At 43.8% G+C, this 25,307-nt stretch overlaps 1 protein-coding gene across 2 annotated transcripts in view; it reads right to left on the minus strand.

The window, feature by feature from the left end:
- The window catches only part of KCNK17 (potassium two pore domain channel subfamily K member 17), a 114,040-nt gene that overhangs the window by 11,835 nt on the left and 76,898 nt on the right, over nucleotides 1-25,307 (minus strand). Inside the window, exon 6 of one of the 2 annotated variants that reach the window (XM_064158318.1) lies at nucleotides 24,162-24,244. The exons of the other annotated variant lie outside the window; for it this stretch is intronic. Coding sequence (XP_064014388.1) covers nucleotides 24,241-24,244 — 4 coding nt within the window. The 3' untranslated portion in view covers nucleotides 24,162-24,240. Of the gene's footprint in view, nucleotides 1-24,161; nucleotides 24,245-25,307 lie in introns of those variants that run through there. 2 annotated transcript variants of the gene reach the window in all.

Consider the following 25,307-nt stretch of genomic DNA (forward strand, 5'->3'; position numbering starts at 1 on the left):
AGAAGCATGCAGTGTCAGGGGATGTGTAAAGCAAGAGAGGCAATCAAACACGATGCTGGTCTTCAGAAACATAAACCAATGAAAAATCAAACCTTGTCATATGTAGCATCCAGAGTCAGACTCGTGCTCTAAATACACAATGTTGTTTCAAGGTAGTTCATGCAGCTTTTAAGTATCTAAACACACACTGACAACATAGTTGGAAAATATTTTCCAGATCCAGCATAATATCCTTTTACTTGTACAGTATGTTCCTTTAATAAGGAAGAGACAGCAATCCTGAACCTGCAGCCAGAGGCACTTGCCTTAGAGGTTCCTAGAACCATCTGGGCTCAGGTTCAAAGGCTGCTCAAGTGTTTAGGCTTAAACTAATCAAGTTAAGTATGTTCTTGACAGATTATTTTCTCCCTTTCATAGGTCTCCCCTGAGGGATATTAGTCATCAACTCAGCAGAACGCCCACACTGCATCCACACAATTTGAAGTACATGTTAAAATAATCCCCCACCTGAGCACACAAATGTGGTAACTGTTCAATCAGTTGTGCAATTTGCATGTGGAGATGAATGTTGTATTCAAGATGGGTTCGGGTGTGTGTTATGGATAGTTAAGAGAGGAGTCTGAAAAAAAACTGTTCTACAGCATTAATTTCCCATCATGTGATTTTATCATATTGAATTATAACCCTGTATCTTTTTATATAGATAAAGATGCACTGAACATACCTGACTGGTTCATATCACTGTGGCACTGCTGAGGCAACTGAGAATGAAGTGGCAGAGCTCTGCACAAGATAGTCACATTTTGGCAAAGTCAGTGGAACAGCAAGACAGGCAGGGTTTATTTTTTAACTGTAGTGGTCTCTGATTTAATATTCTGGATGCTTGGATTTAAGTTTGTTCATCAGTGCAACAGTTACTCTGTGGTTTTTTTTACATGAAAACCTTCAGGTTATGCAATGCACTATTCAAATCTGTGTTGCATTGCTCAGAAAGGAAGTGTGTCACCAGTCCCACTGGCCACTTACTGGCACCAAGTTGTTAGCAAAGTGCTGGTTTTTCCGGCATCAGGCTTTTAAATTAAAAGTTATTTATAGAATCATAGAATCATAGAATCTAGCAGGTTGGAAGAGACCTCCAAGATCATCCAGTCCAACCTATTCCCCAGCCCTGTCCAGTCAACTAGCCCATGGCACTAAGTCACTCATCCAGGCCTTTCTTGAACACCTCCTGAGCTTTCCAGATGAAGGCAGGAAAATAAGGTGGCTTAAGGTTTGAGTCTGTCAGCTCTCTCTGACTGAATTATCATTTTCTGTAATGTGACTAAAAAAACTACACATTTTTGCATGATCAGCCCAGGATAAAACTGGGTGGTTAAAATGACTGACACTTCACCTAGCCTAAGAGAATTCAACTAACATCAATTTGAGGCACTTGGTGACATGATCTAGTTGAGTGGATAGGGCTATGTGCTAGGTTGGACTGGATGGTCTTGGAGGTCTTTTCCAACCTGGTTGATTTTATGATTCTGTGATTCCCAGGGAACATATTTGTATGTTAAAAAAAAAAACAACCAACCAACCAAAGAAAACCCAACCACTTCTGAGTCACATGTTTACAAAACAGTTTCCCAATTTGAATTTCATTTCCTATATAGCTGAGAATTCAAAGAAAGGTCTGTGCTAGTTTGAAGCAGGCTAGAGTGTTTTAGTGAGAAGAACTAGATTACAGGCTGTGAAAGGAAAACGGTGGTGATGTCTACTTCCCTCAGAGGCTTGCTGAGATGTATAGGAACAAGAAATAAAAACATAGATAACCTCTCTCACTCAGGCTGCTGGCTGAGCTGCATCTCTCTAACCTCAGCCTCCATTTTCTTTTCTAATCCACTTTGCTTCCTAACCCCTCTGTCTGAACCTCCATTCTTTCTTGGGACTGGGGTAAGGTTGAGAGGGGTAGGGGGAAGGTGAAGGGGTGGTTGAGAGCCCCTCCTGGGGACTCAGGTTTCTGGGAGGGCTGTTGTGTTTCTGCATTACCTTTTACCTTGTCTATTTCTGTCTATAACTGCATCTACTGTAAATATCTGCTTGTATATTGTGCTAGCTGTAAATATAAGCTTCATTCATATTTCCAGAGCTGGCTGAGTCTAGTCTGGGTGATTTCTAAAGTGTGGGGGTGTGTGGAACACCCAAACCATCACAAGGTCATTTTAGAAGTTATCATGCATTTCATGCTTAGTAATCAGACTAATGTTTGGGTAGTGTTAATGGCACATTTAGGCTTTTCAATTCCTTGTGGAAGCCACAGAGCTACTACTAGGAGGCTATGCTTAGTTTTGTATTATAAAGTTATGTATTTCAATATTCCCTGTCAGATGAAAGGATGCTAACCAGTGTTAGGAACCGATCAAACCATTGGACTAATTTTCCATGGACTTCAAGAAAAGACTGGATGAGGCACTTAGTGCCATGGTCTAGTTGATTGGATAGGGCTGGGTGCTAGGTTGGACTGGATGATCTTGGAGGTCTCTTCCAACCTGCTTGATTCTATGATTTGATTCTATGACTATGATTTGATTTGATTCTATCTGCCTCACACTGATCTGGTTTGGGTTTAAACAAAATGCATTTACCTCAAATTTGTATAGCCTTCAAAATCTTAATCTCAAAGACACCCAGAAAATTTTGGGAAAGAAAAGAATTACCTGCGGTACTCTCCTGCAGTCATTATATATATATAAACACACACACACACACACATATATGTATATGCACACACATATATATATGTATGTATATTTCAGTGCTTTTTCCTTTTAGAAGAAAGAGCAAAATTATATACCTGAATTAATGATTTTCTTTTAGGAGAGAGAAAAATCAGTACTAGGAATTTAAGAATGACAGCATTTTAGAAAAGGTATTACACCAGTGAGCAGACAATTGTATAGGACATTAGCCAGCTGGAAAAAATGAATACTGATTAAATGAGATCAGGACCTTTATCTACCCACTTTAAACTCATTTTCTGGTTTGTAAACTTCCAATTCTCACGCTGAATAGTTAAGAGGTAAAACGAAAGACTTTATATTTCCTTCTTTCCTGTTCTCTCACAGTACTAAATCAGAAACTGATGCCAGTGGTTCAAGCAAAGTAAAATAAAAAGCTCACTATAAAACATCCAAGATCTCCAGAGAGTCTTGTAGGTAAATCAGTCTTAATAAAATAGCATTGACAATTTCTTTCAGTTCCAGAACCTCAAAAGAACCAAGACAATAATTATTTTCCCTTAGTAAATCACTGTAAGGTCAGAGTATGTTACTTTACTTGAAAATTTCAGCCCTAAAAAAGACAGTGTCAAAAAAAAAATATCTCAATGCTGTCCACTGATGATCATAGAGTCATAGAATCAAGCAGGTTGGAAGAGACTTCCAAGATCATCCAGTCCAACTTAGCACCCAGCCCTAGCCAGGCATCTAGACCACGGCACCAAGTGCCTCATCCAGTCTTTTCTTGAGCATCTCCAGGGACGGTGATTCCACCACCTCCCTGGGCAGCCCATTCCAATGCCAATCACTATCTCTGCCAACAACTTCCTCCTAACATCCAGGCTAGACTTCCCCTGGCACAACTTGAGACTGTGTCCCCTTGTTCTATTGCTGGTTGCCTGGCAGAAGAGAGCAACCCCCACCTGGCTACAACCTCCCTTCAGGTAGTTGTAGACAGCTATGAGGTTCCCCCTGAGCCTCCTCTTCTGCAGGCTAAACACCCCCAGCTCCCTCAGCCTCTCCTCATAGGGTTTGCAGAAGACATGCTGTTAGAGGTACTCTCTGTGCTTTTCTGGGTTTTGGCTGCTGCTAGCTGCCCTTGTTTTCACCTACTGCTGGAATATAGCTTTCTCATATGAGGCTGCTGTGTTATGGTGCTGCTTCCTACTGGTGTACTCTTATTTAATTTCTTCAGTCACTGCCTAATGTTTATGCCCTTTGCAATATGTGAATAGAAACAGAAATTAGGGAATGAAAGACACCAACAATATAAGTAAAGCTATAAATCTGTAACTTTTTTCAGTCCTCTACTTCAATCTTTACTATGCTTGTATTTATTTTCTTTTGTTACAGCAATATGCTGCATTTGTGTTTATCCTCCAAAAAAGAAAAAGCTTTTTGGGAAGCCCTTGGTTAGCTAGGAAGTAGGAACATTTTTTTAGGCACAGCAAGTATTTTTCCATCCAGGTCTATCTTCACAACCCCATGATGTCTTTGACAGATGAGGCTATTCACTTCACTGACATTTCCAGTGTGGAGTATTTAGTATTATGTAATATTTTGGTCTGAGGCATTATTTTTACCAGGATAATCACACAGAGCTGAAACCTATAGGAAAAATGCAGCTGAAAAAAACAGACATAATGTTCTGCTTTTCATATGGTAGTGAACTACTCTGCTATAAATACTTCACTGTCAATGTATCTTCATCTACAGTTTGAAGATAGTTGGATGTTTCAGTTCTAATTTAAATTTCCCAGAGACTCAAATATAGTTAATAGAACCAATAACAATTTACAGGATGCCTTTCCCTCTCCCCCACTTTTTTTTTTTTAAAGCAAAGGAATTAGATGTAGAGAGGAAAAGGTAAAACACACCCAAATAAATAGGCTCACTTTGATTTGGAAGTTAAAAGAGAAAACTTTAACAATAAAGAAAAGGTATTTGAGGTAGAGGAGTTACAAAGAGGTACAGGGAAGGGAAAAAACAAGATGCAATATATATATATATATATATATATATATACACAACCAGTTTGATGGCAGTGGGTTTTGTTCACTTCATGGACTGATGGCCATGTGGTAAACCAAAGAGCAGCAGGAACAGGAGGGTGAAGCTGTCAGGCAGGGAGGCAGGGCAGGAGGGAGCGAAACAGTCACTTCCTCTGCTTTCATAGGGGGCTAAGCACTACACCTGGACTAAGGTTTGGACCCACCACCAGGGAGGAATCAGGAGGACCTGGAGTCAGAGTCAAGACCATTCCCTCAGGAGGATTAACTCTTTACATTGGAGCAGTACAATTTCTGTGTAGAAACATAGCCCAGGTGATTTTTTTTTCATGATTCCAGTTGCTTATTCTGATCAATGTAGAATTCAGTTTAACTATGGATATATTTAGTTCAAGTGTTTTCTTGAAAATAAATGTATTTAAACCCTTCAGTTGATCTAAGATGAAGTGATTTGGTGCACAGGAATTGAAAACATGTCTTATATCAATGATGCATTATGCTATTGTGTTAGTGTACCCCATCTATTTGCTGGATGGACAGAATTCAGAGGTTTTTGAAAGGATGCTTGTTCTGGGAAAGCAATTATCCTGTGCTGGTTTGAGGCTAATTTTTACTGAGAGAAATTAAATCCTTAGCCATGAGAAAGGAAAAAAAAAACAACCCACAACAGTAACCTATATCACCAGTTTTCTGCTGAGAAACACAACTAGTCAAAATGTAGCTGAGTGCTTCACACACACACACACACACTGCTCAGCTCTCACTTTGGGCTGTGCTTTCTTTCTGGCAGTCTGGTCTCTGACTGATTCTGCCTTTAACTCTCTAATTCACCTAGCTCCTTTCCCTCTAACCTCCTTTCTGTCTTTTTTTTTTGACATGTCACCTCAGATCTCCAGATTTATCATGTGAGGTATATGTGGGTTGATCTGGTTATTTCTAAAGGGAGGGAAAGAGGGAGGGGGCATAGGGTTTGGGTCAGGAGCCCTTCTGGAGACTCTGATTGTTTCTGGGGGGGCTGTTGTGTTTCTGTGTTACTTTTAATTTGCATATAACTAGATATATTTGTATATATAGAATCATAGAATCAACCAGGTTGGAAGAGACCTCCAAGACCATCCAGCCCAACCTAGCACCCAGCCCTCGCCAGTCAACCAGACCATGGCACTAAGTGCCACATCCAGGCTTTGCTTCAACACCTCCAGGGACGGTGACTCGACCACGTCCCTGGGCAGCCCATTCCAATGGCAAATCACTCTCTCTGTGAAGAACTTCCTCTGTGCTAACCTGTAAATATAGCTTCATTCCTTAATTTCCAGACATCTGAGTCTAGTCTGGGTGATTTTCTTAAGTGTGGGGGTGGGGGGCAGGTAATTCCTGAACCACCACATATTTAAAGACAGAAAACTTAGCAAGAACTATGAAGAGAGACATACTATATATATATATATATATATACGAAGTAATATATATTCTAGAAAGTGACATGATTCTGGAACATATCATTGTATATGTCACTGACATATACAAGTTAATTTTATCTGCTCATACCTCCAAGGCAGAAAAATATGAGGATTTTTTGTGAAAGTTGCCTTTATTTTTTCATTGACCTCCTTCCTTGCAAACAAATTTTTAGTCATAGAATCATAGAATCATAGAATCAACCAGGTTGGAAGAGACCTCCAAGATCATCCAGTCCAACCTGGCACCCAGCCCTAGCCAGTCAACCAGACCATGGCACTAAGTGCCTCATCCAGGCTTTGCTTGAACACCTCCAGGGACAGTGCCTCCACCACCTCCCTGGGAGGTCACTACCCAAACACCTGCAGTGCTGTAGTGGAGGGCCACATAGGCCCAAATAGGCTTACATATGCCTTGCCTTGCCTGTACATGTATTTCTGCCCAAGCACTTGCAGTGTCTAATGAATTTAATTATATTGGATAGTCTGTGTGAGTATGACAGAAGGTGATTGTGAGAATTCAACTGAGAATGAGAAACCTGCAATGTAAAAAGGTTTTATTAGAAAATAAATATTCATAAACCCCCAAATGTTTCACCAAAATATTTTCAGTGCACTTCTGATAAAATGCAGGCTGGATCCACTGGCAATATACATCTTTGACTTAGAGCCCAACCAGTGGATCTGGAAAATAACCAAGAACTTGAGCTTCCAGGTTGATAGCTATGTGTCAGTGCTACAGTGGTAATCTGATGGCTCAGAGTTAGCCTCCAAGGCTTCCAGATCCCATGCTATCAGCAAACCCTATGAGGAGAGGCTGAGGGAGCTGGGGGTGTGCAGCCTGGAGAAGAGGAGGCTCAGGGCTGACCTCATTGCTGTCTACAACTACCTGAAGGGACATTGTAGCCAGGTAGGGGATGGCCTCTTCTGCCAGGCAACCAGCAACAGAACAAGGGGACACAGTCTCAAATTGTGCCAGGGGAAGTCTAGGCTGGATGTTAGGAGGAAGTTGTTGGCAGAGAGAGTGATTGGCATTGGAATGGGCTGCCCAGGGAGGTGGTGGAGGCACCGTCCCTAGAGGTTTTCAAGGGAAGAATGGCTGAGGCACTTAGTGCCATGGTCTAGTTGAGTGGATAGGGCTGGGTGATAGGTTGGACTGGATGATCTTGGAGGTCTCTTCCAACCTGCTTGATTCTATGATTCTATGTAGGTTGTTTCAAAATCAGCAGTCTAAAAGTTTTCCTTCTTTCCTGTCTTCCAGGTCAAGTTCCAACATCCAAGCTCTGCTCAAGGACTGTCCTTGAGTGCCATTGCTGGGAATGTGGGATTTTGTGTAAAGTGAGTTCTCTGTCTGCTGAGAAGAACTTCAGGACTTCCAGAAGTGGTGGGTGATCATATTGTGCCACATCAGTATTCCTCATTGTAAATGTGTATGATACCAAAGAGTTATTTAATTTAGGGTTTAGTGTGACATTATAGCCATGATTGTCTATATGGCTGGTGTCACTACAAGTGGCATTCATATTTCTCAGAGTGGTTGTATGAAGTTATAGTCATGCAGCTATACAGGTGTTAAGCAAGTGTGAGAGTCTAAATCCTCTCTCGTTCATCAACAAAGATAAAGATTGCCTTTGTTAACCTCCGTGACTCAGACTAGGTGCTTGGCCAAACGCTCAGGGATGCAAATCAACAGACAATGCCTGGGAAATTCCTGGACCTCAGCCTGGCTGGAATGCCCAGGATGCCTACATCTTATGTCAGCTATCCCGAAGAGAAAAGGCTGATGTCTATTCAGGCTATGGACAGGTACAGCCAGGGAGGGGGTGGAGGCCCTCCCCCTGTTGGTGCCGGACCCCTGCGAATGCATGAGGATACACAGGAATCATAGAATCATAGAATCAACCAGGTTGGAAGAGACCTCCAAGATCATCCAGTCCAACCTATCACCCAGCCCCAACCAATCACCTAGACCATGGCACTAAGTGCCTCATCCAGGCTTTTCTTGAAGACCCCCAGGGACGGTGCCTCCACCACCTCCCTGGGCAGCCCATTCCAATGGAAGATCCCCTGGGGAGCTGCAGCTGGACACCGAGCTAAAAAACTGTAGGAAAGACAGGAGCAATGCTTGCCAAAAGTGTGGACCTCCAGCAGACTACCAAGGGTGCACCTCCACCACACTACCAAATGGACCTCCACCAGACCACCAAGTGTAGACCTCCACCAGACTACCAGAGCTGCACCACCACCAGAAGACCCCCTGACGAACTCCACAGAAGATCATCCCTGGGCCATGCACCTGTCTCTCTCTCTCTCCCCGCCCCGATCTGCGACTGAGGGTAATATGATCCCAGCTCTTTTCCTTCTCTACTTCTTTTCTTCTCTGTTGTTCTCTTTATCTCCCTCCCTCTGTTTTGCCCAACTTTATCCTTTAATAAACAGTTTTGTGCTGATCTATGGTCTCGTTTGCACCTTAATTTCACAACAGGGAAATCTATAAGAACAGATCTTGCTCCTCTGGCCGGAGACATTGTTAATCTCTGTTCTCTGGACCTTGACAGCAAGTGAGTCTTATATTTGTATAGAAACTGATGTTAAACTCTGTAACCTGAGTGAACACTGTCTTGTGTTGATTTAGTCGCGGTTACTGCCTGCTGACTTATGCTAAATCCTTAAAGCCACTCATAACTTCCTCTGTATCAGGATGTATTCTGTCTAATCATTATGGTTTTCTTTTCTGTCGAGGGTTTAAGCCTTCAAACATACTCCAGTGATTCAGAAGCCTAGGAGTCCTTTTGGAAATTGTCTAGGAGCCTCAGTATTTTTGCAAGACACTAAACTTAAGTTTATCTTGAAAATAATACTGGCAGTCCTAAAATGACAGGAGTCTGCACCTGCATTGTGCAGCATAAAGCCCTAGATTAGAAAACAAGTCCAAAGTAAATATTGAGGATAAACAACAGCTCAGAAAGATCAAATACAAAACTCACGCTTCTGAATAGGACTGTTTAAACTTGCCTGGCTGCAGGTTAGGAGCAGTGACCACTTCGAGGTCACCTTCACAGTCAGAAATGAAAAGAACTCCAACATTTAAGCAATCTCAGATCTCCAGGTATAAGATCTGTGGAGAGCTCGGAACTCTAAGCTAGCCACACATTTCCCACGTCTGGGAATTTCTCATGTCTCATTTAATAACAATCTCCAACTGTGAAAGCCAGTAGTGATCACAGGTTCTTAAACTGTCAGTTATCTAGCATTTGCATCTCTTGTTGAGGGGAAGGATCAGGGTGTGGAAGAGAGAAAGGTGGCAGGCAAAGTGAAACTGAACTCGTAGAGAGATCTGCAAACACATAGCTTGAAAGGTCAGCCACTAAGCTATCTTGTAATGTGGAGACTCAGGAAAGTTAGCAATAGGGATATACTTTCTGGCAATGTCAACAAACAGAGAAAGCAAAATGCTAGCATGGCTTAAGACAGCTTTATGAAATTAATTTTAATCCTTGATTTTAATTAATATAACCAAGTAGAGTTACTACTTTCCTGTTTAGTACCAAAGACAAGCCCTAAGGAGATACTGACAAGCAATCTGTCTTGAGGGGGTAATTTCCAGATGGATTCAGTGCAGAAACCACATTCCTGAAACTAGTAGATGAAAGCATAGCAGCTGATACAGCTTAAATTTGTGACTGAGGCAAATATGTGTTTCCCTGGGTAGGATTAAGGCTGATACCAGCCATAACTGCAGTCACTTACTGCCAGCAGTAAGGGTTCTGGTGTTGTCCATCCAAGATGCTCTACTGGCTGCTGAGAATACACCACTGGTTTCTTCATTTATGTGAAAAATGACAAAACAAACACTCCCAATACAATCTGGGCTTTCTTTTACAGCAAGGTTGAGCTGGTTCAGGCAGGTGATGGTAATTTGTCTGTTGACATTCTTCTGATGGACAAAATGCCTATTATAAATAGGTTTGTTGCTTCTCCTGTGCTAGTGGCCTCTTGCCAGAACTGTGGTCTGATTTTGACTTTAAGAGTTTGCTCTGCAGATACAGTGCTCCCATATGTATCACAGTATCACCAAGGTTGGAAGAGACCTCATAGATCATCAAGTCCAACCCTTTACCACAGAGCTCAAGGCCAGACCATGGCACCAAGTGCCACGTCCAATCCTGCCTTGAACAGCTCCAGGGACGGCGACTCCACCACCTCCCCGGGCAGCCCATTCCAGTGTCCAATGACTCTCTCAGTGAAGAACTTCCTCCTCACCTCCAGCCTAAATTTCCCCTGGCACAGCTTGAGGCTCTCCCCAGCCTCGTTGCCCTTCTCTGGACATGCTCAAGCATCTCAATGTCCCTCCTAAACTGGGGGGCCCAGAACTGAACACAGTAATGCAGCTCCAAACATTAACAGAAAATTAATATGACACATTACTAAGTAGAATAGGCAATTTTAGAAGGTTAAAGCTTCCCACAGCTGTGTGGAAGAGATAGGAGACATATCCTTCTGTGCCTGGTGAATTCAAAGCTTATGAAGAAGGAAGGAATATGGGGATGGGAAGGTGAGAAAGGAGAAGTTAAAATGAAGGCTGCCTGAAGTTAAAATGAGCTCACAGTGCCTGGAACCTTACTTAGAGTTGCAGCCTATGCCTTTCAAGGTCTCTCATTCATCTGCTTTGATACCGATGTTGAGATGATCTATGTGCAGTAATTATATCAGCAAAGCCAAACCTCATTAATTTTCCAGGGTCTCAGCACCTTTCCAATTACATCTATCATGAATGCACACTTTACTCAAAAATCTCTTTATATACATACAAACAGTTTTCAGGATCAAAGCATTCTGCAATCAGACAACACATGGTGACAAAAGGGGGCTGGGAAATTCCATCTCTCTTCCTGATCCCACTGTTTACCAGCAGGACTGAAAAGGAGAGAGCTACCCTCCTGTGCCAGGCATCAAAAAGGATGCCCAGAGACTGCCACAGGACCACAGTGAGCCACTTTGGAAAGGTTGCTGCAAATCCAGGCTGGAGAGCAGAATATCTCGTCGTCCCTGGGGCAGTTCAAGGCAGGGTTGGATGTGGCACTTGGTGCCATGGTCTAGCCTTGGGCACTGTGGTAAAGGGTTGGACTTGATGATCTGTGAGGTCTCTTCCAACCTTGGTGATACTGTGATACTGTGATACTGTGATATCAAGAGAAATTTTGAAATCCTCTCACAGGAAGAGACAGAGACAAGTAGGAGCTGCATGAGAAAAACATGTAACATGGCAAATGGTCTGAAATAGGAGACTATCTTTGCTCTCACAACTCGGTACTTAAATCACTCAGGAGCAAACGCATTTCTATCTGCCTGCTGCAGGATCCTTCCACTTGCCTTGTAAACTTCCAGTCTGACTGCAGTCTCAGGTGGGCTTGGATTAGCTGGATGTTCAACCTGATTTTTCATGCAAATGCCTGTATTCTTCTAAGTGAACAAGCAGCTTGGTTCAAGGTTCAAATCTCATTGCTGCAGTGATATATTAACACATATAAATACCCTGATAAATTGGAGTTTATGCCAGTACCTGTTTTGGGCACTGAGAAGTTGCACCACACAGGAGGAGAGCTCAGGCGACTCTGGGTGGGAAAAGATGCAGACACATGACTGTTATCTCTTCTGGGTTGATTAGCACATGTTAACCACTTGGGTGGATGTTTATTTAAAACCATCTGCTCAGTTAATCTATGTAACTATCTAAAACAACTCCTGAAATCAGTCTTTTAAACAAAGATTGGACAGATGGCCAGCTTCACAATGCAGGTGGAGTACTGTAGGTTTGAGGAAGCAGATATAATTCAAATATAAGCTTGAATTACCCATTTTTCTTGCAGCTGTGGGATTGTTAGAGCTCTTGCATCAGTTCTCAGGTAGTGCTTCTTGTAACATAACCACACTCGTTTATGCTGTTTGTAGGATCTAGCAGCACAGACTGCTCAGCCTCCCATTACCAGGACACATCTAGCAGCTTCCCATTACCATGGCACATCTAGCAGCTAGTATTCAGATAAAAAAGCACAACTATTTGAGTGTGGACAGTTTCAGGCACCTTCTAGAGAACATTTAGACTTGTCATCTTAGTTTGCACTGCTATGACTGTTGCTGTGGCTGTCATCAGTTACTACATCTTAGCTGAAGTGGGGTGAAACTAGCCTCTGAGGGCTGCTAACTCCTTAAGTTTACTGAAGAAAAGAGAACATCTGATTGCATACTTATTACTTCTGAAGGCTTTGCCTGAGTACAGTCAGGCCAACAATCTACCTACCTATGACTCATTTTCTGTATTTACAAAAGAGAAATACAGTACCTGTCTGGCTCCTCAGTGGTATAGGAAACATAATGAGACAATATTCACATTTGAAAAAGAAAATGCATAGAAATGCAGATTTTTCTCTAGGTCTTGCAAGGGTAGCACTTGCTGAGCATGGAAATCATAGAATCATAGAATCAACCAGGCTGGAAGAGACCTTCAAGATCACCCAGCCCTAACCAATCAACCAGACCATGGCAATAAGTGCCTTATCCAGGCTTTTCTTGAACACTTACAGGGATGGTGACTCCACCACCTCCCTGGGCAGCCCATTCCAATGTCAATCACTCTCTCTGCCAACAACTTCCTCCTAACATCCAGCCTAGACCTCCCCTGGCACAACTTGAGACTGTGTCCCCTTGTTCTATTGTTGGTTGCCTGAGAGAAGAGACCAACCCCCACCTGGCTACATCCTCCCTTCAGATCCCTGAGCCTCCTCTTCCCCAGGCTAGACACCCCCAGCTCCCTCAGCGTCTTCCTACAGGGCTGTGTGCCAGGCCTCTCACCAGCTTTGTGGCCCTTCTCTGGACGTGTTCCAGTATCTCAACATTTCTCCTGAATTGAGGGGCCCAGAACTGGACACAGGACTCAAGGTGTGGCCTGACCAGTGCTGAGTACAGGGGCAGAATAACCTCCCTTGTCCTACTGGCCACACTGCTCCTGATGCAGGCCAGGATGCCATTGGCTCTCTTGGCCATCTGGGCACACTGCTGGCTCATCTTCAGCCTACTATCTACCAGTACCCCCAGGTCCCTTTCCTCCTGATTGCTCTCCAGCCACTCTGTCCCCAGCCTGTAGTGTTGCCTGGGGTTGTTGTGGCCAAAGTGTAGGACCCTGCACTTGTCCTTGTTAAATCTCATCCCATTGGCCTCTGCCCACCCATCCAGCCTGTCCAGGTCCCTCTGCAGGGCTCTCCTACCCTCCAACAGATCAACACCTGCTCCTAGCTTGGTGTCATCCCAACAGAAAATACAAGCTATGTTTGGGTATTTTGGTTGTTCTTGAAATCTTACAGAAATGTGGGAGCCAAAGGGAAGATAAACAGTTACAAATATTTGTTTGGCAATGTTTGGTTATCTGTTTACATAAACATATAAAACCAGGGTGATTTTTTTCAGTAAAATGTGTTCTCAGCAGTTTCATGAGACACATCTAACAGATGGCCAACCAACTAATTGGCTTTGTGGCTTTGCAGTGAAATAAATCATTGGGGGCAAATTCAGAATTTGGATCTTCTTGCCAAACAAAAATCAGAAATTTATTTCACTTAACACATCATATTCTGGCTGACATGAAGCATTTCATTTGAAGATTTTTTTAGAGAAGCAGAGATAAATAAGCAGTGGGAATAGTTCCCAGAACTGCTTCTGGGAAGGCAGTTGCCCCTTCATTCAGTATCTCAAGGGCTGTAGCACTTACACAGGGTGTGAGCTGTCCAGATTCAACTCTGTCCTCTGTCTCCCTCACTCACCTCACAGAAAGTGGCATAATCATCACACGTGGTTAAAGAGCAGCTCTCCACTTGTCTGTTGATGTACTTTCATTTCAGATTTGCAACTCCACCCTTCCAGGGGGGTTATCACACACCAGGTGGAGGCCTCATTCCTCAACACTTCTCTCTGGTCTTTCTTTTGTAATATTTAAGTGTTTTAAGTAAAGTGGAGTTGTGGTGCTAATCCAGGGTTTCTCACAATGGGATTCAGCACCCTACTCCCAAACTGTCAGATAAACCCAGTATCTGTCACATTCTCTCTCATCAGTGTAGTAAGAGGAGGAGTAAGTCAGGTTCTAGCCAAAGGTTTCTAATGAATTCAAACTGAATTTGTACATTATCAGGACAAATAACCCAAATATGCTTTGCTGAAAGTTTATCTAGCTTCTTGCAAACTCCTATGGGAGGAGTACTTGTTATAAACATATATTGTCAGACACAAGAAAGCTCAGAGTATCCAAGGAGATGGACTATGGTCTAAAACTGTAACTGCAGCTCCACTGAATGTGTGCAGCATATAGCAGTCTGTGTGAATATATGAGAGTTACATTAACCAGATATAAAATAAATACCTGAGATGGGCAAGACAAATTGAGTGTAAAGTATCACAGTATCACACAGTATCACCAAGGTTGGAAGAGACCTCATAGATCATCAAGTCCAACCCTTTACCACAGAGCTCAAGGCTAGACCATGGCACCAAGTGCCACGTCCAATCCTGCCTTGAACAGCCCCAGGGATGGTGACTCCACCACCTCCCCGGGCAGCCCATTCCAGTGTCCAATGACTCTCTCAGGGAAGAACTTTCTCCTCACCTCCAGCCTAAATTTCCCCTGGTGCAGCCTGAGGCTGTGTCCTCTTGTTCTGGTGCTGGCCACCTGAGAGAAGAGAGCAACCTCCTCCTGGCTACAACCACCCTTCAGGTAGTTGCAGACAGCAATGAGGTCACCCCTGAGCCTCCTCTTCTCCAGGCTAACCAATCCCAGCTCCCTCAGCCTCTCCTCGTAGGGCTGTGCTCAAGGCCTCTCCCCAGCCTCGTCGCCCTTCTCTGGACACGTGTTTAACTCACTGCCATTAAACATTTTTACACTTCAGACAGACAGTCATACACCGTGGAAAAAACATCATGCAAATTCATTGACAATAAACTGATCCTAGCCTCTAAAACATGACATCAGTATTCCCTGTCTAAAGGGTTGTCAATTAGCTACATTTCAATTCAAGTAAGTGTGTAGGGAGGATGAATAGAAAACATTTTTAAAGGGTCACTTGAAAAAGATCTAAGGAAGCACGCTGCCTCATGTGTTGCTGCTGATACACATACCAAAAAAAAAAGTGCCTGGAAGAAGCCAAAACAGAGTCAGGAATGCTGGCATAAGTAGATGAATGGCCAGTGCCTTTGGGGCACTGATGTTTCGTTGCATAGACCAAAATAGACAAGACCATCACATGCATTCACATGTAGCGGGAATGAGGAAAAATTCTATTTTCTTAATGTCAGGAGTCTAAGCCAGGAGACTTTTTGAAATGTATTGATAGATCACAAGATGAGGAAAAGGGAGAGTGCACAGTGGCTTTCATTTTCTTTTTCAGTCTTACAGAAATCAGTTAATGAAAATAAGTCATGCTTTACACCACACCAGAAATCACAGAATCATAGAGTCTTAGAATCAACCAGGTTGGAAGAGACCTCCAAGATCATCCAGTCCAACCTAGCACCCAGCCCTAGCCACTCAACCAGACCATGGCACTAAGTGCCTCATCCAGGCTTTTCTTCAACACCTCCAGGGACAGTGACTCCACCACCTCCCTGGGCAGCCCATTCCAATGCCAATCACTCTCTCTGCCAACAACTTCCTCCTAACATCCAGCCTATACTTCCCCCAGCACAACTTCAGACTGTGTCCCCTTGTTCTCTTGCTGGTTGCCTGCGAGAAGAGACCAATTCCCACCTGGCTACAACCTCCCTTCAGGTAGTTGTAGACAGCAATGAGCTCCCCCCTGAGACTCCTCCCCTCCAGGCTGCACACCCCCAGCTCCCTCAGCCTCTCCTCATAGGGTTTGTGTTCCAGGCCCCTCACCAGCTTTGTCGCCCTTCTCTGGACATGTTCCAGCAGTCTACAGCCATCATCCTCAGGCAAAGGTTGAAACACAAAGTCTGGTTAAAAGTCATAACAATACCTTTGTACTTGGATGCAACAGCTTTATTCCAGGGCACAACTTAGTGCTGTTATTCCTATATAGTAACTAGAGGTGGCAAGAAGGTAAAGCTACCTTCTGCTTCTTGTAAAATCCCAGGCTGCTCAGATTGTACTCAGGACAAAACACCAGCAGACAAATGTGCCCAAATGGGAACAAGTCAGTCCACTGCCCAGCCAAAACACCTGCTCAGCTACAAGCAGGGAAGCCAATGAACTTGGCCTATTTCCTAAAAACCTAGCCAGATTATGAGCCTATCAGGCAGTTACATCTTTAGCCAAGCTGCCACCTTGCCTGATCTTTGCCCAAAGCGTTGAGGTGCCATTGTTGTCTCCAGGAACAAAAAAAACATCTAAAAAGTCACCAGTGAAAAAGTTATTGTCTGAAAAGATGTGGTTTGCTGTAAAAGTCGTGACCAGGTCAAGAGGCAGTTCTGGCTGTGGTGCTTAAACAGTCTCCATTGCCTGAGGCCTGGAATCATTACAAAACATTGCTGATGCCAAAAGGGAGGTACACCCTGGAAACAGGGTATGTGATGTTGTCACAGTCCAAAGGATGCCCAGCTGGACCTTTAACACTGACTGACTATACGCTCTCGGGAACAGAATTATGACTCAAACGAAGTCGACTGCCCAAAATGGTTCATTTGGCAGACAGCAAATGTAAATACGGCGCTGGTCGAGTGCTGAGGACACAAACAGGGGGCAGGAGTGGATCCGGGTGCCACGGCAGCTCCCTGTCTGTCAGGAAGGGCAGAGCAGGGCCAGGCCACGAGGCAGGTCTCTCTCTCTCCATCCAGAGCGCGCCAGGGCAGAGAGACAGGCAGGTATGGAAGGCAGGCTGGTGCGAGTAGCGGCTCCTCATGGCGAGTGGTAACCCTCCCCATCTCCCAGCAGACAGTTCTCCAGCAGCTCCCAAAAAGCCACCCCAAACAGTCTTCCCAAGCAGCCTTTATAGCTTCAACCCTTGCCACCAAGCAGCAGCCACCTGCCCCGATGGCTCTGGGCAGTGTGCGCCTAACGCAATCGCCAGGGCCCAATCCGCAGGGGTCCGGAGCCGCCTTCGTCTCAGGGATTTCTGCTGCCTTTGCCAGCAGGCAGTCCCTGAAGTCCCACCGTGTGCATGTGTGTGTGTGTGTGTCTCCCGAGTTCAGAGTCCTTATTTGACCCTAGGGGGACAAGTATACCAACGAATTGGTTGCTCAGTTGAGGAGGATGCGTTGTTCAAAGAACCTCAAAGCCAATTTTAGTATTTCTTTAGATGCTTCAGTGTGTCCAGAGAAGGGCGATGAGGCTGGAGAGAGGCCTTGAGCACAGCCCTATGAGGAGAGGCTGAGGGAGCTGGGATTGGTTAGCCTGGAGAAGAGGAGGCTCAGGGGGGACCTTATTGCTGTCTACAACTACCTGAGGGGAGGTTGTGGCCAGGAGGAGGTTGCTCTCTTCTCTCAGGTGGCCAGCACCAGAACGAGAGGACACAGCCTCAGGCTGCGCCAGGGGAGATTTAGGCTGGAGGTGAGGAGAAAGTTCTTCACTGAGAGAGTCATTGGACACTGGAATGGGCTGCCCGGGGAGGTGGTGGAGTCGCCGTCCCTGGAGCTGTTCAAGGCAGGATTGGACGTGGCACTTGGTGCCATGGTCTAGCCTTGAGCTGTGTGGTAAAGGGTTGGACTTGATGATCTGTGAGGTATCTTCCAACCCTGATAATACTGTGATACTGTGAATTCTCCCAATGATGTTGAGCCATATGTGTATTTCCAGTCCCCTAGAGATGTTCAAGGAATAGCTGGTGAGGTAGGTAGGAGTAGGACTCAGAGGTCTGGCCACAGAAAACGTGAAGAAGCCTACTCTGCTAACGGCACTCCACTGAACGAGTGACTACTGTTCTTTATGCACTCACTGCTAACTGTCTTTACCCATGGGACTAGAGCACTTGAGACATTTTGCTTCTAAATTTGTGTTCTTGCAACTACAGGGAAAGAAACGTAGTTTCTAATGTTTACAAGCTTCATATGGGCTACTTACTATGTCACAGGAATGCACCAAGAATCACCTGTGTCTGAGGTATAGCTGACTCCAGCCACAGTCCAAAACTTGGCTTACTGACTTGTGTGTCCTAGGTTGACCCTTGATTGAGGTAAGCATTGAACAGAGATCTCTTCTCATTTGCTTCACTTGGTATTTTCCTAAATGATTCTTTTTATGATGCTTCCATGTGTCATAAAGACTTAATGGCTGTCACTAGACCTTTATGGGACTCAACAGCCAGCAATAAAAGGGGGCACTGAACTGTGATGGACTGCTTACAGGCCCTTGAGTACCTTGATGCACTTTCCACTGACAGAAGCCAACAAGAATATATAGCAGAGATGAGGCACATTCTCTGCAGCACAAATCACACATCTCTGACAGATGCTAGACACAAACTGGACATTAAAGTGCTGTGTGTCACTGAGAAATAGAAACTTTACCTTTAAAGAAAATCTTCACTTGTGTTAATAACTATTCCTGCCCTGATCAGAGTTCACAAATCCTGCCACGTAGCCAAAACCCAGCCAGTTTTCAGCTCTCAGAGAGACTGCAGCTGGTATTGGAGCTTTTGATTTATTCAAGCCAGACCTTGACAGTATCCCCCTTTTTCTATTTATATTAAAGAACCCTTTGCATTTCTCTAGCATATTTTATCAGGGGATTGATATCCTTTGCAGACAGTGATGAATGAATGCTTGCAGTGCCAGTGTAAATGGGGATTTATGTCCTCTGCATATGGGAAAAAAAACAAAGCACAAAGATGATTCAACTCATTAAAAAAAGGACTGGCAGAGCCAGGTACAGAATCCAGGTTTCCTGATACCTGAGCCAATGCCTTCACCTATTATTGTTCTCTCAACTGCACACTGTGCAACGAGCATTCCAGCTGGCCACAAACACAAAGAAAATCTTCATCTGCTTTTACAAATGAATGTCTAAATTCATGGATTTGTAGCTAGACACAGGTGAGCTAAATGACCAGGACAGCTTCAGGCATGAGATTTCACTAGTTCTGAAACTTAGTGACTAAATAAGGATGAGGAACCCTAGTTGTAGCCATGCCTTGGTGTTGTTTTTTTTTTTTTTCTTCCCAAATCGTTCCCTTTTTCTAATATGCACTTCTACTTGGCTATGCTGAGTGTGAAAGTAACACAGAAAATAACAAGATACTGTGAAGAGTAAAGGACTCTGCTATAGTTTCACTGGCATATACATGTTCATCTGTCATCAAAAGCAAGACTGGCTTTATTTATAAACATTTGGCAGGGTTTCCAGGAAATATATGCATCAACTAGACCTGACAGTATGTGATTTTGAACATAGGAGCCTCAGGGGGTTTGTAGGTCAACTACCGATAAAGCATCTTGTACTCTGTAGCCATAGGATCATGGAATCAACCAGGTTGGAAGAGACCTCCGAGATCATCCAGTCCAACCTAGCACCCAGCCCTAGCCACTCAACTAGACCATGGCACTAAGTGCCTCATCCAGTCTTTTCCTGAACACCTCCAGGGATGGTGACTCCACCATCTTCCTGAGCAGCCCATTCCAATGCCAATCACTCTCTCTGCCAACAACTTCCTCCTGACATCCAGCCTAGACTTCCCCTGGCACAACTTGAGACTGTGTCCCCTTGTTCTGTTGATGGTTGCCTGGGAGAAGAGACCAACCCCCACCTGGCTACGACCTCCCTTCAGGTAGTTGTAGACAGCAATGAGGTCAGCTCTGAGCCTCCTCTTCTGCAGGCTAAACAGCCTCAGCTCCCTCAGCCTCTCCTCATAGGGTTTGTGTTCCAGGCCCCTCACCAGCTTTGTTGCCCTTCTCTGGACACTTTCCAGCACCTCAACATCTCTCTTCAATTGAGGAGCCCAGAACTGGACACAGCACTCAAGGTGTGGCCTGACCAGTGTTGAGTACAGGGGAAGAATTCCACACTTAGACCAAATCATATCCAGATATCACATCTGTGTCAGCCAGACAAATTACTAATATTTGAAAAGATATAGGAAGCCATAATTGACATTGTGTGACACTCAGATTTTGTGTGCACCAAAGACTTTGTAGGTTACTGTGACTTGAATATATTTTTTGAGGCAAGGAACACATGGAAAGCAATGTTCCAGTGGAAATAGAAGTGAACATGACCATGACTAGCCCTCCAGTAGTTCTGAGTCCCAAGCATTCTCTTTACTTTCATAACAAGTCTTAGTGTTTCTCTTCCAGTCTGCCTCTTCTTGTTCCTCCTTGCACACATGGTCTTTTTGAATCCACTGATTTGAGAGATTTAACTGCAGGTCCAACCTGTGATGTGAACCATTTCTGGGGCAAAAGCTCTTACTTTTCAGCTCTTGCTGTTTCCTGAAATCATACTTAGAGAAGAGTTCTCAAAACTTCTGTTTTTACCCAGACACACAACTGTTTACAATTAAATGAAAAAAAGGCCAGGATTTGAATACTTGCAGTTTGAACACAAGATAACTGAGAATGATAGACCTTCTTGCAACACAGGGAGCTTTCTTTTGCTGTTGTAGACATCATTTGTGATGTCAGCATGGTTTTCCCCATGACAACACTGGAGAAAAAGTCTGAATGCCACTATTTAGCCAGTGGTGGGGTTTTTGTTGTGTTTTCAAACTATGTTTGCTTCTTTTTGACATAGATAATGCTCTATTCCTCTGTAGCTTCAAGCCACATGGAGACTACCTACAGAATGAGTCCCACCCCTGTCTGCTGTTGCTATTTACTGAGATCTGAGGGAGAAAAAAAGTGTCCAGACTATTATTAAAACACACTATGAAGGCGATTCACTCCAGCTTGAAAGTTTTGTCTACATTCTGTAGAATCTGCTTTTATGCATTAACAATTAATTGCCTGTCTGAATGAGCTTTTAAACATTATTATTGCACCATATTTATTGTAGAAATCCGAGTTGGTTGTTCGGATGCTGCCTCTCACAGAGAAATGCTTGTCACTAAACACACCAACAGATTATTGTCCCTAACATAACTGTTCTGTGCGATTCAGGTGTTGGGCTTGGTGAGTACACTGCAGGGCTAAACACATGTGCATGCACACAGTCTAGTCTGAGGACTGTTCAGGCATCCAGGCCAAATTCACAAATTCAGAGCTTCCAAAACCAAGAAAGCAAGTTGTCTGTAGTTAGGCTTGCTCTGACTCTGGCTCTTCCACCTTTGTTGTTCATGTTTTCATTATTAAGAACAATATGGAATGGTATATCTGTACATCCAGTGACCAGCAAAATCACTCTGTGCTTTGCAGCCTGTTTCCAAGTCAAGATTTCTGCTTTAGCCCACCCTGAACCCCTCAGCTCATTCTGCACAAAGGGTCTGAGATTTTCAAGCTATAACCGCTGCTCAGGCCACAGATATCCCACACTAACCTCGGTTTTGTGCTTGGTGCTTTTCCAAATATATTCTAATCCCTTGTTTCCCCATTCCTCTCTTGCTTATAAAAGAAGTCAACTAACATTTGCAACAAGCAGCCCTGGGGACAAGGCAGAGTGAAGGCCTCACAGCATGGCTCTCCAGCTCTCCTAAGGAGGCAACAGCCACCAATGGCAACACAACTTTTCCCATGGAGCCAGACTCAGACTCACATTGCACCTTCTGAAGAAGCTGCTGTAGCAGGAGTTTCGATTAGGCTGCTCAAAGCCCTTCCTTCAAGCAGAGATGCTTTTCCAGTATTTTGCTTTTCCTAACGTGCCACTTCTCCCTGTTTTCCTGCTATACACACTTTCACCAGCTCTCAAGCAAAGCATTAAAGAGGCAAAACCCGGACTAAAATCAGTGAGTTTAATTTATACAAAGCCAAGGTTGACTCAGCTACTCTTTCCCATAGGGAGCCCTCTGAAAGGCAAACATCCTGCAGAGATGTCTCTCTAAAGAAAGCACCTGTGTACATAGGAGAGCTCAAGCAGTAAAAATAGCCCATCTTTGGGGCAGTGAGGTCAGGAAGGCAGGTCAACATTAGCTGGTTCAATTTAGGCCTGGCACAGAGACATCTCTTTTTGGTTTGTGGAGCAGCACACACAGAAATGGTGTAATTCCATGGGCAGAAGGCAGCAGCAGGGAAAACCAAGCACATTTTTTTCCTTGGATGCTCGACTTTATGCAGTATCTTAGATCAGAATTTGGTTTTCTATCTTTCCTCATCTTTGATCTTTCTTACAGGTCTCAGTGTTTAGCTTTGACAAAAATATTTCCTAAACAGTTACAATTCAGTTCATTCTTATTAATCAACACTTTCTGGTGTTTTCACCCTGTAACATTTCCCCATATTTTCTGTTTAAGCTTCGTAGTAATATTTCCTGATGCTGAAAAAGACAATATATATGACTGATTTTAACAAAGCAGCCCTTTTCCTTCCATGCTTAACAGTCTGAAATGCAACTGTCTTTAAAAGCCCAGAAAAACACAAGGAAGAGAAACTCCAGGACAGCTGGGCAATGAAGGTGCACAATTAGTTAATGCAGTTCCAGCTTCACCATTCCTAATGTCCAAAGGGGCAGGAGAAATTTATAATCCTGTTTATTAGCTGTGTTAGGTAATCGTGATCCTAGTTATGTGTACAGCAAAGGTATTTTCTTACCTCATACAAATGGTTTGAGGCTTTATGCTTGAGATCTTTTAGTGGAAGGCCACTGATGCATTAAATCAATGTGCTGGCTAAAGATTCATAGCCATTGAAAACCAGTGAGTGGAAGGTAGTAGTGACATAATATGTTCTATCTTGCAAGGCAAGGTTGTGGGTCTTCTCAGGACCTTAAGCAGTATACACAGTACTGATCAGGAATATGCAATTTCTACCATACAAGTAGGAGCTGCAGCTGTAATCAATATACAAATCTGGAACTGGGGAGAATACTTCCAGATTTCCTACTACCCATTTTTGCAATTCTCAGTAAAATGCACTTCATAAAGATGTGGTTTCTTTTAGACAAAGTATATGGTAGCATTGTCAGACTGATACCTGTAAATACCCTTGTGTCATGGGAATGACTATGTCTAAGCATTTGGCTCTTCAAGACAGATTTTAATTTCATTATCTGAGGGAATATGTACAATAAATAATGGAAAGCAGTGCATAGATTCTTAATTTAGCATCTCCAGATGGCTGTTTGGAGAATAAATGTGCAAGACATTTGCTGAGGTCCAGAAGCAGTGTAGGTGCAGGACATGCAGGCTGATAAGCTCTTCCACTCCACAAGACTTATTACCTTTTGGGACAGTCTAGATTTTAATAATCCTGTCTAGAGTGCATCAGAGATTCCATGTAAACAATGATAAGTTTGTAAATAACACCTTCATCAGATGGGCCCTGACCTGGCATGGAGCAAGATGGCACAAATCAGCTGTCCCATTCCAATTCATTCCATTTCACCCACACTGAGCTCTGTGCGGTGAGACACTGCTTTTGGGATTGCACCACTGCCTCCCTCCCAGGCAGCTGCAAGAGCAAGGTAACACAAGGCCATGCTAGGAGGCTGGAGGGACTGGGCTGAGAGACTGAAGGTAAGAAGGTAGGGGAGCTGGAGCATGGCTGTGGCAGTTGGAGGGACCACAGGCATATCAGAGGTACGTGGTGACACGGTGGAAGAGATTGTTGAGGACTCAGACTGAGGTCTGGGGACAATGCAATATAAGAAGGGATAATTTCCAGTGTGTCTGTGTGTCCACTTTCAGAAGCTGCAAGTGTCTGTCTTGGCTGAATGCTCTCAGCCACAGCCTCAAGCAACAACGGATCCAGTTCCTTTGACAGCTTCCTGACATGTGCCACAAACACCATACCAGGATAACTGCACTTAAACTAATGATCTTAACTGCAGACATCTGAGGCAAAAATTAATCCTGTGTGTTCAGTTCACAGCGTATGTTTTTCATTTGTCCTCAGCTCTTCTGTACTCAGGTGAGTAGGTCACAGGTATTGTGCTGTTTACCTAAAAGCAATTCAAAGCATGCCAGCATGAGGGCTACTGGTGGCATGCTGAAGCAGCCCTCTGGCTCTAAAGCAATACTGAACAGTTGCCACTGCTCTGGTCTTCTCATCTTCTTGACTCATCTACACTTGCAATATTCATTTAAGTGTGAGCTGAGGCCACATAATTTTGTATGTTTTGTATGAGATTCTCCTACCTTCACCCACCAATACAGATGGGTTTTATATGACAGCATAAGGATGGCTTGAAAAAGTCATAGAATTTAACCTGAGAACTGAATCTGTATCAGTATAGAGAAATTGATATGGATGCTACCATCACAGCTTTGATGTATGAGCTCAAACAAACATCACTGCTGTATTTCAAGGCTACTACCTAGTCCCTTTGCTCTTGATTGCCTTATTCAATACAAAGAAAACAATGATGGAAGTTTATTTTATTCTTCACCTCTTCCCCCCTTAAGAGGCACATAATCTCCATTTAGACAGTTACTCTGATGTATGTTTTTTCACTTCAGATTACCTTGGATGCTTTGAATACTAGAACACTGTAAACTGAAGAGACACTTTTCTTCTATAAAATATGGTGCATGGATAGTATATATTATAGTCTAGGGGAAGGCTCTCTTTATTCCCTAGGTGGTGGAGTCACCATCCCTGGAGGGGTTCGTGAAAAGACTGGATGGGGCACTTAGTGCCATGGTCTGGTTGACTGGATAGGGCTGGGTGATAGGTTGGACTGGATGAGCTTGGAAGTCTCTTCCAACCTGGTTGATTCTATGATTCTATGATTGTATGATATCTGTGACATGAAGTGCATGAGCATCCAATACAGTAACCACACAAACTCTATAGATTGGATCTGTGTAAAACTGGTAGAAGTTTGTTTGAGTTTTCTTGTCAGTCCAGGCAGATCTGCACTACTGTAGTAAGTGGGCTACGGAGCATCTGCACATGATCTCTGGGCAGAAAGAGAGAACAAATCTGGGAAGACATGGAAATATGAAACTCCTAAGTTTGATGCATACACTGTGTTGTTGGGAAGCCTCCAGAGAATAACTGAG

This window comes from Pogoniulus pusillus, chromosome 18 (genome assembly GCF_015220805.1).
Source record: "Pogoniulus pusillus isolate bPogPus1 chromosome 18, bPogPus1.pri, whole genome shotgun sequence".
In the NCBI taxonomy this organism is placed as follows: domain Eukaryota; kingdom Metazoa; phylum Chordata; class Aves; order Piciformes; family Lybiidae; genus Pogoniulus; species Pogoniulus pusillus.